Source organism: Alosa sapidissima, chromosome 11 (genome assembly GCF_018492685.1).
Source record: "Alosa sapidissima isolate fAloSap1 chromosome 11, fAloSap1.pri, whole genome shotgun sequence".
Taxonomy (NCBI): Eukaryota; Metazoa; Chordata; class Actinopteri; order Clupeiformes; family Clupeidae; genus Alosa; species Alosa sapidissima.
Window position 1 is genome coordinate 21,474,831 of NC_055967.1, and position 15,522 is coordinate 21,490,352.

The window sequence follows — 15,522 nt, forward strand, 5'->3', positions numbered from 1 at the left end:
AGTGAGCATTTTATTCGTAAATGGAGATTTAAATATTTTATTTCTTTTAAAAAATACAACTGTTAAACAGAGAACGGCATACTTAATACCATACTTAAGACAGTTCCATCATGTCATGTTAGTGAGACATTCACTAGGATACGAGATGTTCCATAGTGGTCTAACCTCAGTAGAAGCATGTTCTTCAGACAGCCCAGATTCTATCTAGTGACCTCTTGCTACAGTGTGCATGCTTTGCACCCAGGCTATTTGAAAGCTTGTGGCAGCTACTGTAACAAAGTTAATTGATTATCAATGATGTGAAACGGGAGCATTCACTAAAACAAATGATGCATGCAGTGACCACTGACAGAGAGATTCCAGACAGACGTAACTTTTTTCCACGAGAATACCATTTCTGTACACTTGCATAGAAAAATAAGTTTCTTGGCAGATGGGTCCATGTGTAAACCACAGTTATATCAAAACATGACACCTGTTCTTGTGTTATAAAAAGAAAGGCTATGCATGGAAAATACTATGCATGACATCGCACATTCCCTGTTTAATTCTGTGTTTATGGTGCTGCTGGTTGCAGTTAAGACATTTGTATACAACTGAGGCCTTAGGTGCATTTAAAAATATAAAAAAAGACATTAAAATGAATTGGAATGGTAAATGCTGGACACTAGGAAGATCACTCGCATTGGTGCACAATAGCATATTTCTTTTTGTTCTAAGTTTCATGATCTAATTGAAGTTATGTAACAGCGGGGAACCTCTTGTTGACCATGTCCCAGCCTTTTAATAATAATTCAAGGAATGCTTAATTGGCTCACACTCTCAATCTGGATATGCTACAAGTGTGTGTGGATGTTAATGTGTGTGTTTACAAACGGAAGGGCTTCTCTTCCTGTGCGTGCATAGTTCAGCGTTGAGGGTGGGTCGGAGTTGGGTTTAAAAAAAAAAAAAAAAAAGATTCATGGAGGTTTATGTTGAATGGGCTTTTTCTCCATCTTCTGGAATGTTCCACTATGGAGTTTGAAAGGAGGGTGAAAGTTGGGAGTGTGCAAGCGTCCATCTGCCTAATCATCGCCGTCATCCTCTCCTGGCGGCCTAGTGATTCGGCGTCCCCCCCTCTTGCCGGCGGGACCCTTGGGCTTGGCAAACGCTTGTTTGTGGGCATGCTGCTTAGGGTGAACCTCCTCATACAAGAAGTCTGCTGTCAGTTCGTCTCCATTGTCGATCTCCAACTAAAAGGAGCAACAGGGGTGAGTAAATGTGACTATTGTACAGTAAAAAGGACTGCTGACAGTTTTTCGATTAAGACCTGAACTGAGAATCGGTCTTCAAATCTCTTTGTCGGCTTTAAACCAGATTACACAGACTAAATCATAACAGTAAGCTCATGGCCAGTAGGTGGAATCCAAGTAGTTGCACAAGCCTTTTGTGGCACAAAGTACTTGGCTGATTCTAAATAGCCTTCAGTAGGTAAATACTAGTTCCAAGAAGATAATGTTTTAAGTACCTTGGCATCAGCATACAACCAACACGAAATACATATATTTATTTTCACACACTTGCTTTTGGAACACATACTGAACAAAACATAAATGCATCACTTTTTACGTTTGCTCCTATTTTTCATGAGTTGAAGTAAAAGATTATTTTTTTCTAAAAAGGCTTATTTCCCTAACCTTTGTACACAAGATCTGTCACAAGGTTTTAAGGGAGCATGCAACTGGCATGTATACGTCACTGCAGGAATGTTGCCTGGGAACTTAATGTGAGTTAAATGCTAACTAATACAGATTTGTGAACAAATAAACCTTTTGTGTGCATAGAAGTGTTGGGTCTTTCTCTTTAACTTGTGAACAAATGAAAATGTGAGTAAAAATGAACATGTTGTGTGTTTTTCCCCCAGTTTATTTATATATATATATATATATGATTTAAAAAAAACAATGCAACGTGACTCCACACTCTTGACTTATAATATGCCAATTACATAGACTAATGACATAGCTAATGGTACAGTCAAAATATAAGTAGCAATAAATTAGGGGGAGTGGTTCAACCGAGTCATATCTCACACAGAGCACCTTACCTTACTATGCACAGAGAATCACAGGCTCAGTCCCTGCCTCAGTCATTGCAAGCGCCTCGTGATTAATCACCCACTATGTGGATACTGTTTTTAGACTTGATTTAGATTTAGTGTTATTTAGAATAATTTGTATTTTAGTATATTCTTTATCTTACTGTCCTTATTGCTTAGTTGTGTTTTTTATATTAATTACTTTTTCTGCTGTTAGTGAATGTTGTGTGTGATGCCTGTATGCTACTGAGACCTTGAATTTCCCCTTGTGGATCAATAAAGTATCTATCTATCTATCTATCTATCTATCTTGCTGAAGATGTACTACCAATAAACAAAACCATGAACAAATTTAGAACCTGGGTGAAATGCTATCTGAGAAGAAGTGTTACAGTATTTGCAGACAAGCTATTTGCACTTGTGGGTAGATGGGTCGTAATCGCTAACAACTTACACCATTCTCTTTTCTCTGGCAGTAAAACAGGTCTTGAACAAGTGCACCTCTGTGTTGACATCTTAAAAGCTCTATGCTTTCACAATTACATTCACAAAAGTATTTTTTAATCACAGAAGGATTAGTGCCTTCTGTCAAACTTATAACACTCACCTTCTTCTCAATCTCCATATTAAGCTGGTTTTCAACCATGTCCACCAGGGGGTTTTTACAGCTGGAGTAGAGCATTCTTTCTTTGATACTGCAGCTGTAGCCAGGCATGGAGTAGATGAAGACTGAACGATCAAAAGGAGGAAACTGATGTCATGACGTGAATTCTCATATTCCCATAGTCCACAACATGATGCAGTGTAAATCTTGACATCTTGAAATCTTAAAAGTTGCAAACTCAATAATTTGGCTCAGACACATTATTATTATTATTATTAGTAGTAGTAGTAGTATTCTTACTATTAGTAGCAGTAGTAGTAATAATAAAGCACTTTGGGTCAACCCTGTTGCATTAAATGTGCTATAAAAATAAACTGACTTGACATTCTGCTTAGATCTCTCACCTATGGATTCCAAGTAGTCACCCTCATGTGAGTGCTTGTACAGGAAGAAGTGATAACGTGCAGAGTCCTTTGGGATCCTTTTAGGCAAGTCTTTCATTTCCGTTGGATCAGTGTTAGACAGGATTATGAGTTCTTTATCAAAGTTGATTTCCTGATAATGAAAAGGTTTTGAAAACAAATGTTATCATCAGAGCTGCTCAACTTCTCCCTACTCCCAAAATGCTAATTTAGAATATTGTTTTGCCTGTTGTGATTGATCAATCACTTCTTCACTTTTAAGAGGAAATTCTATCTGTTTTTAAAAATAGAATCTACTAAAAGAACCTTTACACCAGCTTTTCACAAGCTACCAGTAGCTCCAAGTAGCTCTCCAAAAGGTTTGAGGAAGATGTTCATAAATCTGATAACCCAGTAACTTGGGAAATTAAAATTCCAATGAAATGAAATTCACAGTCTACAAAGAGAGAAGGTAAATGAGTTGAAAGGGACCTTTAAAAAGCATACAAATCTTATTCAGCCGTTTTGAGTGGAGATCAGATATGTGAATACATGGCATGCTACCACTAACATAAAAGCTCTCGGCCATGTCCCATTTTGTCAAAGTAGCTCTCGGAGGAAAAAAGTCTCTCGGCCATATCCATTTTGTCAAAGTACAGTAGCTTTCAGAGGAAAAAAGTCTCTCGGCCATATCCATTTTGTCAAAGTAGCTCTCGGAGGAAAAAAGGTTGGAGACCCCTGCTCTACACCTAGTTTGTCAGATCTTGTAACCTAAATAGAATCATAGTTGACTTACAAGCTGAACGTAGTTGAACTTCTTGTCCTTGAACTGTTCCAGAGCATTCATGGCATCCCCATGTAGAGGGAAAGCGACACCCTGGAGGGTCTGCTGTTTGGTGTCCACGCTGATGTCAGTTTGCACCTGAGGACAGCAACATACGGTCAGTTTCACTTGTCACAGTCAAACGTGTTGCTAATGATGACCACTTCAAATTCAGCGTTTTAAATAGACAAAGTGTTGAAATCTGTGTAAGTCTACACTGTATCATAGAAATCTGCCCTTGATGCCTAAACCTTTCAGTCTCTACATTACATCAGTGGCATAACCACACTATGTATTTCCTGTGTGAACTTTTTGTTATAATTAGCACATGCTTAGCACAAGAAGAACACTTAGTTACAGACTCCTAAGTCCTGAAGTCACCTAACGGTGGTGATGGTGCTCCACCCTCTAAATAGCTAGTCTGAGAGAACAGTGGCTAGATTAATGTGAGCCACACACAGCACCCATGGTGAGGTGACCCATGGTCAGTCTACAGAGAACACCAGACAGTCTGAGAGAAGCATAATGTAACTTCCTGTTTATAGTTTTGCTTAATCTCATTGGCTGGTTGTGAAAAAATGACCCATGTCAGCTTGTCATAGAACTTCCTTTTATGGTAAGGTGCAGGGCCAGTACAGAGCTTGTTGATTTGAAAGACTGCATTATGTGGAGCAGACTAGAGTCTGAACTAAGCAAAGAAAGTCAACCTATCAACTGACTCACTGCAACCTCAGCTACTCAAGACAACATTCATGATTTGTCATTTGTAGACTACCGTATATTGAATTAAGACTGCAGTTCAGAACAGTAGTGGATTACAAATCCACAGAGAACAACAGTGATAACAAATCAATCAACACACACAATCAACACCTAATGGGCTTATCAACTCTGTGACCTTGTGGACTCATTCATCTAGACACTGTAGGCCTATTCATTTTGAAATTATACATAATTAGTGAGAGCAGTCTTTCAGCCACCACACCCAACCCATTTGTCCATGCCTTATATTATTTTTTTGTCCTTTTCAGCTCTAAATACATTTTTGATAGTCATCATTTCCAGAAGAGCTACCATGTCAACCTTTGCCTGCCCTCAATCACTACTCTCAAGTCAATGTTTTTTTTTTTTTTTTTTTTTTCCCACCACCAACCCTCACCTTTTCAGAGGACAATCTTTATTTTTATTCCATATAGGTACAACAAGTAGTTGAAGCTGCTCCGAACCCACCCACCCTAGTGCCGTCCAAATCACAAGTGACAAACTGAGACATACAGACAGACAGAAGTCAATTGTACCCACATGTATAAAAAGTACCCACAAAAGTCAAAAGTACCCACATATACAACGATATCCTCAACAAATGGTTCTCAAATTTCTAAGTTTATACATGCAGACACGGGACGATGTGGCTGTGTTGGTGCATGTTGATGTGTGTGTACCTCGCTCAGTTTGATCTGTCTCAGTTCCTCCTCAGCAGCAGTCAGAGGCAGGGGAGCGGCTTGAGCAGTTAGATACTTCCTGTATCCACTGAGCGACACATCATCCTGCAAGGCAGACGTTCAATCTCAGTAAGTGCTTACATGACAACAGTCAGTTACTTAAGCTTCAACAACCATTACAACTACAAAAGAAAGCCTTAAAGGTATACATCAAAATAGATTAAACCACATTAATCTTTGGCTTTCAAAGCAGGTAACTATGACAAAGTAAACACACATTAGCTGATAAATAAAGCAAGCAAGTTAACAAATTCACAAACAAGCAAACAAACAATCAAGTCAAACCTTAACGTTGCCAAACACCTCATCCTTGATGTGACCACCGCCAAACTCTTTTTTCAGTGTGGCTCTTGTAGCAGCATAGAGCATTTTAGGTCGCACCTACGTTTATTAAGTGAAAATGAAATATTACAACTTAAGTACTGGTTATTTCACCAACAAATTCACCCAATTCATGCTGATTATCACTGATAACAGAAGTCCTTTCATCAGCAACGAGTGCCCCTGCACTGTGGTTGACATAACAAATTATCCAAACAATCTACTCTCCAGGGCTGTTATTCTGTGTGCTTTCATTATTGAAGATCTGTCATTGCTGTTGCAAGACAGTGTGAGTAATCCTAAAGTGTTAAAGTATTTTGTGAAGATAACTCAGAGGAGTGGGATAAATGGGCACGTTCAGTATGCTATAATAAGCTGCCTCCCTCAGAGCCAACATGTCTGAGCCTGTGATGTCTTTGCATTCTGGAGAGGAATGTTTCACCTCCACTAAGTTATTCACTAATCCACTGCCTGGGGAATTGTTTTGCTGTATAAAATCTAACACACTTGCAAAATAACATGATTATGCCATAATAAATCTTCCTGACTAAATAATGATCAACAGAAAATCAAAATTGGACTTAATCCACAAACACAATAACAATGAGCAGTGAAGAACCTATCCTTATTCTATAATGATATGCCTAATTATTTTTGTCAAAATTTAATACAAACAAAAAAAAACAAGAAGGCTATTGTACACTCTGTCTCCATATGCTTTTTTTTGTTTGTTGATTACATTTTGGGCATCCAGGAGGCTACAAGGCTTGATTATTATCTATGACAGAAGCACTATCATGGATGTTAATGTCTATGGGACATGTATGGCATTCAAAATGAGAGACTTACAGGGGAATGGTCGGGGGACCAGGCAATAAAGATCCATTCATAACCCTGATTGTTGGAGGAGTCCAGTCTGTAGAGGATGTAGCAGGGCAGGTCATTTTCTAACAGTGGTAGGACAGAGGAGTCATACTCTTGGTCCCAACTTTGAGTGGCTTGCTTGGATCCGCCAACCACTAACTGCTCTGAAACAAAAGCACACAAACATCCATATAGTTTTATGACAGCTTGGCTATAATTTCCTAAACTGCATCTAAAATGTAAGATGGCCATTAATTAATTAGGCCTAGGTCACAACACTATAGCCATAACATAGAAAGTCTATTATAGCTTTTGCATGCATTATTACTAATATAGCTATGGTATGCTCCATTATTTTTATTCTTACCATTCTCAATCACAATTTTCAGCAGCCGATAGTCTCCATTCCTGGCACTGGCAAATATTTCTTTCACATCATCAGCAGCTAAACAGACAGGGCAAAGATCATGTCAACTGCTGGTCCTCCCATAATATAATTTGTTGACAAAAGAGCTGATACAAGGAAAAATTGGCAGTGGTGCGTCATTATTTTAGGTCAAAAGTTCAAACAAACAAGCTGAGCAGGCGATTTGAAAACAATGCAAGTCAAATGGCTGGGAGCTGATATGCAGCGACCAGGGTATAGGAAGACTATGACAAATGAAGGAATTAAGGCGAGGCATGGTTGCCACACTTTATGTCTTCAGAGAAATTTCAGCAACACAAACACACTTGCCCGACTGGCATACATCAGCCTGTGTCTGCACTAGAGCATTAAATTGCTCATTGACTCGCCCTTGATTTTTTGAATATCACTAGCGTGCAGTCAATATTAAGAGAATAGGGCCTACTACAGATTATTTAATATGAACAAAATACCGTAGACAGACATTTAAACGTCTTTGAGCTAGGTCATAGTCTACGTTTCAGACAGGTGACGGATGCAAATGATAACATTGCTTAAGACAAGATAACGTAGCCGCTGTTTCAAAATTTACCAAACATTTGATTTTATTTTTCTCTATTCAATCACAACAGAGGTGTGTTAACCTTCATTGGCACGATACACCTAAGCAGTTTTGGTGAGACCTGCCAGCCAGCTACGAAGGCGTTGCCCGTTCAAACATCTTACTGCATGAAAGGACTTGGGCTAGGCACGAGACTGCGAGCGAGCGACCGAGGTCTGTCGACTTCACACTTCTACTGAAATCTTAACAATCTGGCTAAATGCAATATTTGGTTGAGTGTGAATCGCATGAACTCTATTGTGCACCAGTTCTTTCAAATCTAAGTAGTATGCTGACCATGAATCAGCGTCGACTCAGTCACTAGAGGGGCAGGCAGGCAGGCAGGTTAACAGAGTGATATGCATAGCAATAGCAACAGCAGGTTTTCATTGAGTGTTGCTTCAGAGCTAACGTTACTTCGACGACAAAAACAGGACAGAACGGTTTCCCTAGAACCAACAGAACAGAACAGATAGTAGTTTCATCTATAGTTTCAATTAGATTTACCTTCGATACCCGTTTGATGAGACATTATTCCTTCGGAATCCGCGGCTGGACTAAAAACCCTAGAGTCAGGAAGAAGGAAATGGGACTACAGTAACATGACTTGTTTCGTTTAGTCTGACGTCATCATCCCGCAGCAACTCACTCACTGGCTGCTTCAATGAAAGCAGGGCATGTTCGCTAATAAAGGAGATGCGCATTTGGTTCTGTGGAGGGAGGTATTGGTGGAGGTCCATCTTTTTATTGTTTAGGCTACATGCAATCCCAAATTAAGAGCCTGGAATTCACAACACAATTGAACTGTCTTGCAATATGTTCATGAGAAATAGGCTAGGAACAAATCATTCCTCCTCCTCTTGCGCCAAGGCCCAATTTTATCGCCAAGAAAAATAATTATTTGTCTTTTGATCAAGTTTTTTTTTTATCATGAAGTCAGCAAGATCCTTCTGAAATATTCGTGTCATTTTGGCAGGCTAGTAACAGTCTAGGCCTCAACAGGGCATGCAGATTGCAAAGTCGCCTATGTCACCTCAGATGATCTCCATGTAATACAGGTGTGTAGCTGCTGTAAATATCCCGATGCCATCATATTATAATTATCCAAAATGTCGACTTTTTTGTAGGCTAGTGATTTTGATCTTTGTAGGCATAGGCTAATCATAAATCACTCAATAGTGGATTAATTAAACGTCATGACAACAATTTGTTAAATAATACTCTCCCGTTGAAGAGGTTGAACGCTTGGGCTATTTTTTTCATGACATTGCACTGATGGTATGCGCCTGCTGCCGCGGGGAGTTGCACCCATCAGCACCACTGCTCTCATCATACACCGACCAGACGCCCGATCGTGTTGAGCTGACAAAGCAGCGCCTTGCTTGGCTCGCTGGCCCGGCTGTCGCTCCATGGACTGACAGCACAATGGCAGAGGATTTCGGGGGTGCCCCTGTCTCGACTACAACAACAACAGGGTCCACGTTTAATCTCGCCACGCTGTTTTCGCCCCTCTTCGTCAGGACAAGCAGAGTGCCGCTGTCGGCTCACCGAGCTTGATGAAGCGGTGTGGGAGCTCTGGGTTTGAGGTCCAGTTGAACACATTTGAGGGGCTAGCCTACACACAGCGGCGTGGAGGAGCAGGGTATGTAAGCAAGCATGTGAGCGGTGAGTGTGTTTACATGTATTCGGCATGTTTTGGTCGCGGTGTTAGGCGATTTCAAAAAAGCACAGCAGTGATTTGCATCAGACGATGCAACGTGTTGTGTAATCAGATTGCCTTCCTGATTCCTGATTCCTGAGGTGCCTTGCGATTTTATGGATTAGGTGTAATTTGAGATGAAAGTGTTTAGCCATTTGAAGAGAGACCATGGCTGTATTCACTACATTTTTGGAAATGAGCGTGACAAAAATAGCCAAATTGACATCATAACGCATGATTTTAGTCATATTGTTTTGTTTTTTATGACTGTCGCCGAAAACGCTAGACACATAAATAACTAGCCTACACCACACCGTTTCCTGTAATACATTTGAATAAACCTTTTCTCATTGGTCAGTGTGCGGACGAGATGTAGTGTTAAGGTGGTCCGAAGTTAAACACAAGGATGTAAGGGTAATACCTTTATTTAGTTAATTATTGATACTCATGTTGTTGAGCCTGCTGCCAGTCTACCCCTGTATTGCTCCCTTTCTTGTATTGGTAATGTGACCGCCTACTCTTGAACATTAACCTATTAAGTTTTTCTTGAATCGGTTAAACATGAAGGCCACTGGTATGAACAGCAACACGGTACACCCCTTCCAGTTCTATTTCTGGGGCCCTTACATCACAGACTATTCCCACATTGGGTGTTTTGAACGAGCAGTGTGTTAAAAGGAGGAGATCAGGGCAGGGCAGCACTTCCAGTCAGTGGATGGTTTTATATAAAAAGAAAGCAGAACAGGAGTCTACTGCCAGTAGCCTACATGACATCCACTCAGTTCTGGTTCAAGGAGAACCAATAGTTTAGTTGTCCTGTGGGTTCAATCCAATCTTGGGACATACATGGGATGAGATGGGGATCATGAAATTAGCACCCTCTGTAGCAGACTATCGCAGCCATCTATTGTTACACATGTGGTAAGTGACCTGAAGGGCATCATGTTTATGTGCCAGAGAGTTTTGGTTTTAGGTGGTTACTGCCTCACTGTCTTTTTAAACTATTTTTTTGTTGTTGTTGGGCAATTGAGACTAAATGGGATACACTTTAATCTAATCTTTGTGAGCCGGTTGTCTGTCTTCAGATTGAGGGAATATTCAGTGATGCAGAGATATTTATAGACATCATTGTTTTTCTATGTAATGCAATGTGTGTACCCAAACAGAGAGTTTGATGATGTGTCATGATCCTGTAAAGTTATTTGTGTATTTTTTGTTTAACCCTTAGTTTGTTCAAGTGTTGCACATGTTATATGGATTCTGTTTCTGGTCTACCCTCCTGTCTTAAGAATGCTTCCTCTTCCTTTCCAGGTGTACTGTGGCCAGGGCTGATCAGGATGGAAATTGATGCCCGCTTCCGCTACTACTTCCAGCACCCCTGGTCTCGCCTGATCGTGGCCTACCTGGTCACCTTCTTCAACTTCCTCGTCTTCGCCGAGGACCCCGTCTCACACAGCCAGACGGAGGCGCACATGATCGTGGTGGGCAACTGCTTCTCCTTCATCGTGAACAAGTACCCCGGTGGTGCATGGAACGCTCTCAAAGTCATCATGTGGCTGTTGGCCATCATCACCGGCCTGTTTGTGGGAAAGTTCTTCTTTCACAGACGACTGTTTGGTAGGTCACCATGCGCCCCAGTCCGTTTATTTACTGCATGCCATTCCATTAGCTCGCTGAGTCAGAAAGGAGTAGATTAATGGTTGCGCAAGATACCTTCTCCCACGTCAGTGTTAGATTCACATCCTTACATCCGTATGTCTCCCTCCCTGTCAATAGGAGTGTGATCTGGGAGAATCTGACAGAAAGAGGTCAGTGTGGGGGTGGGGATTGGGATGCTGAGACCCAGTCCATTTTCTCTAATCTGTGTCCCTAATCCATTTTCTCCTCACAGAGTTGGGTGATATGGGCAAAATATTCATGATATTTCAGAATTATACATGTGAGGATACAGGTGAGGATATTTTGTCACCATATAGGTAATATTATAATAATGGCAACTTAATAACTAGATTTTTATTCTCAGAATCGTTTGTTCCAGCACTGGCAGGGGGTGCACAGTGTTCCTGCTCCACAAAAAATATGCAGACAAGCATGCAGATAAGAAAAGATAACCATCTTAAATACCTTATTTGCAGATAATATGATCCTACATAATATAGTCTATTACGGTTAGCTTAGTACAGGGCACATAGGCATACAGTATATTCATTAACATTATTTTTGAAGAAATGTTGTATATAAACATGTCTTCTGCTTGAGATATTTCTACCTGCATCTTGTTTCAGCTAATATTAACTACCACCACTGCGGCTATATAAACACCCCAAGACCCTCTGTGGTTTTAGTAGCAATGAGTTATTGTTGGCTTGCATATGCATTTCAAGTTATCTATAATTAGGCAGGTCATGGTGTGTGTGTGCGACCTTTCCAGAGTTTTCTGTGAGGAGCCCATGACAGTAGGGTGGAGCCTACTCTCATCACCAGCAGGCCTTTCATAATTTTAGCACAGAGTCATGATCTTTCCATGTGGCAGTGGATCTTGAAGACAACACACTCACACCATTCTATAATAATGGTACATGTGATGTATTCTAATGTCGGCTTTTTTTAGAGTTTAATTTAGCCACTCTTATTAACTCCAAGTCCACTCTAAATAATCCTGACAAAAATAGACTGCTTTTAAGCATTTATGTTTGTGTAGAAAAATGTTTGTATTTAGCCAACATGTGTGTGTAGCCAACACAAGAAATCCTACCAGGGGGCATACACAATTAGCATCTTTGTTTATGCTAGTGGTTGTCATCTGTTTAGCATGCAGTATAGTCTGTTGTGTTTACACAATTAAATCAGAAAATGATTCATATTTTGCTGCTATTTATTTCAAGCCGTTCAGTGGCAATAAATTGGATTTACATTTATAAACATTTCCATATATACACATTTAGAAACATTTTCAGTATAAACATTTGTAAATATTTTCACATTTTTGCATTCTACATTTGGAGTTAGATGTTTTAAGGTGGTTATGGATGTGTCTTAGATAGATAGATAGATAGATAGATAGAGAGATAGATAGATAGATAGATAGATAGATAGATAGATACTTTATTGATCCCTAGGGGAAATTAAATTCTTGTGTAGAAGGGCTAGATTAGTGCACTGGAGTGAGAGTCCATCAGCAGCACCAAAGGAGGACAGAGAGGAGGAGAGCGCTCCCAGTGTAGCCAGGTGATGCTAATACATACCACTTTGATGCCAGTGTGTTTTTGGTACTGAGAGCGGGGGGAACAGATGGCATTTAAGGGCTTGGTAGAAATAGATAAATAGAGATACAGAGAGAATGAGAGAAAGAGATGGAGGGAGTGGACTTTCAAACTATCATTTAGCAATGCTCTTACGTAATCCTAAAACAGGATTTAGGGAGAGTGCAGGAGAGCCTACTCTGAGCATGCAGGGAAATGTCATCCATAATGCATCATTAACAGAAACCCAGGCCCACCGTGGACTGCTGCCTTTAGTCAAGCACAGCTGCTGTCTCCTCTTAACTGCTGAGAAGTTGTCCTTCTTTATGTAACGTTTCGATTATAAAACAAATAATCTGGAGGGATACCTCCACACAGCAAACATGTTAGTAGTTTGCTGACCCAACGCTTACCAAACGATCATCATTTTGCAGTATGTCTCATGTCACAATTATTGAATTTTATGAAATACAATTGTCTATTCAGTTGATTCCTCATTAAAGATGGCACATTACAGAAGGCCCTACTGGTTAGTAGGGATGTGCCGATTGTGAAATTCTGGGCCAATACCGTTAAAATAACAATTTGGCCGATAACAGATTCTGATACCGATATTTGTTCATTTCTTTGTTTACTTTATTCCTGTTGTTAATCATAGCAGCAACTGGAATCCATGCATTTCCACAGAATTATTTTTGCAATCTGATCCCTTATCATACCTGTTGATATTCGTACTCGTCGCTCAACTTATCGTGACTAAATTCAAGATGGGACCGAACGGTAAACTTCCTGAAGGTTCTGTCGGTATAAATCGTCTTGTAAATAAACTACCAGTGCTTTTTCAAAGTTCTCAATGTCTCGTTTTAAATGTCGGGGCCCTCGGAAGTCTACCAATGAAGTGTGGAGCTACGTTGAGCCTCGTAAATGGTGTAAAACAGTGATTTATTTGCATGGCTAGGCCGATGCCCAAGGCACCCCCTTTGAAAACCTGTTGGTAGCATCGGCTATCTAGCGCCAGATTTTGGAGTGCAGTGGACAAGCCGAGATGAGCTATGAGACAAAAGTTCACACTCGGTATCATGTTTCAATACACTTTAGGTCAGATAGAACTTCTCCTTTAAGAAAATAACTGAACCATTTTCAAGTCTTTCAGGCCTTTATAGCACCATCTGTGATTGCCCCAGTCCGTATCACAATATTTAACTAGTGCAGACCTGACGCAAAATAATAGATAAACATCAGCCACTGCCATCGGTAAATATCATATTAATTTGGCGATAGCCAATATCTGTCAACAAGGCCGATATCGGCCAATACCGATGTTGGGCCGATATACTGTATCGGTGCAACTTTACTCGGTGCAACTCTACTGGTCAGGCAAACGTGTTTCATTAGTATGTGTGCTCCCTGGCTCCCAGGACTTAGTGATGTTGGGACCTTCCTCCACCAGCTGAGTTACTATAACATAGGTATGGGTTGACAGTTTAAAGCTCTTCTGTTTCATATCATTTGAAATTATGTGCCGTTCGTAACCCTTCTTGAGGGTCTATTTAAGTACCAGAATGTTTAGCCTCACAAAAACAAGATTAGGTTAGATTTGCATAGATGCTGAACTGGATATGAAATTGCAAATAATTTTGCCAGTTTGTTGTTTGGCTGCCTGACACATTGCCTGCATCATTTATGATGACCTAGAAAATTCCAACACTCACAACCACTCATTTTTACGGTGAATTACACTATTCCTTCCCTCTGGCATTGTCCCCTTGCTTTCCCTGCTCACTTGCTTACTGTAAACTACAGGAGATTTGTGTACATAATTTGTCTTTGTGACAAATGCCTTGCATGCCCTGGAATTTGCCCGTTTTGCTTGCCTATGCAGCAGTTTTGTCATTGTGAAAAATAATTACACCAAATACTATTAGTACGCCTATATTATTTTAGAGGGACGTATATTGATTGTCAGTATTTTATCAAAGTGTTATTAGAGATATTGCAGTGGCAGTGGTCTATCAGTCCTTAGCTACTATCAGTCCTTAGCTTATTGTGTTTTGTCATGTCAGTGAGAACTATATCAACCACAGTGTGAGAGATTGGTCCCATGGTCATGGCTGAATGACCTAACGGCATGGATTTCTTCAAGAAAACAAACGTGGCCATGTGCACACTAGCTGAGAGATGCAGACTGACAGTCGATGTGGGTTAAGACCAGCCCGGGGCTGTGTGGTGAACCTATGCTCTGTCTGCCCGCCGCCACCCTGGGCCATGATGTTTGCCCCTATTGATGGGCTTTATCAGGGGGCTGTCTTGCAGCCGTATATCCTGTGGCCTGGATGACCACGTCTTCCCAAGGACGCCTGGGCTAGTGCCTTCGAGGAGGAGTTGGAGGTGTGGTATGCCAATGTCTGTGGAACAGCTGGCTAACTTGAGTTGACTCTTTGTTGTTGTCCAACACACAGAGCTGCCAACAATTGCCTCCTATTTCAGACTGTTGCTGTTCCAGATATAAAAAGATCAAGTTTGTTGCAAGCACTCATCGTATGCTTATGCCTTTACTACTGTATATGTGAATACAATATACAGTATGTCATTCAACATCCAAAATAGGTCAAGCTGGTGACCAGGTAATGAAGTAGTGTGTTGCAGAAGTTGCAATGATTTGCTTACTTTTGTCTCTATTGGTTGCGGTTTAATGGCTTTTATTATATATTATATAATATTATATTATATTATATATATAGTTTTCATAAGGCCGCTTCAGTTGAGGTAACTGTTCATCCCACTGTAGCGTTATTCATAGAGCATAGCCAGAGATGCTCCATAATTGCAACACGTCCTCATGGGCTTCACAGTGAGTGCACAGTGGACATGTTAATTTTTCATGGCTTAAAAATATGTGGTAAAATTTTCCCGTGGGAATATCTAGCTTGTGCCTTACATAATCGACTCAACTGGAGAACAGATTTGACTGGAATATGAAAT

General features: G+C 40.4%; 2 protein-coding genes across 6 annotated transcripts in view; one reads left to right on the forward strand and one right to left on the reverse strand.

The window, feature by feature from the left end:
- Positions 1–21: 21 nt before the first annotated feature.
- Positions 22–8,265, reverse strand: LOC121723586 (twinfilin-1-like). Its single transcript, XM_042109391.1, has 9 exons — positions 8,107–8,265; positions 6,960–7,037; positions 6,578–6,756; positions 5,693–5,788; positions 5,348–5,452; positions 3,879–4,004; positions 3,086–3,236; positions 2,685–2,806; positions 22–1,232 (listed from the first exon to the last, which is right to left on the reverse strand). The coding sequence occupies exons 1-9, from the start codon at positions 8,129–8,131 to the stop codon at positions 1,065–1,067; spliced, it is 1,050 nt and encodes a 349-aa protein (XP_041965325.1). The 5' UTR covers positions 8,132–8,265; the 3' UTR covers positions 22–1,064.
- Positions 5,422–15,522, forward strand: part of tmem117 (transmembrane protein 117) — a 47,510-nt gene continuing 37,409 nt past the window's right edge. Inside the window, exons 1-3 of one of the 5 annotated variants that reach the window (XM_042109384.1) lie at positions 5,424–5,476; positions 9,120–9,264; positions 10,610–10,915. In XM_042109384.1, coding sequence (XP_041965318.1) covers positions 9,156–9,264; positions 10,610–10,915 — 415 coding nt within the window. In that variant the 5' untranslated portion in view covers positions 5,424–5,476; positions 9,120–9,155. Of the gene's footprint in view, positions 5,477–8,487; positions 9,265–9,483; positions 10,220–10,609; positions 10,916–15,522 lie in introns of those variants that run through there. The other 4 variants (XM_042109385.1, XM_042109388.1, XM_042109387.1 and 1 more) reach the window with 4 other exon arrangements.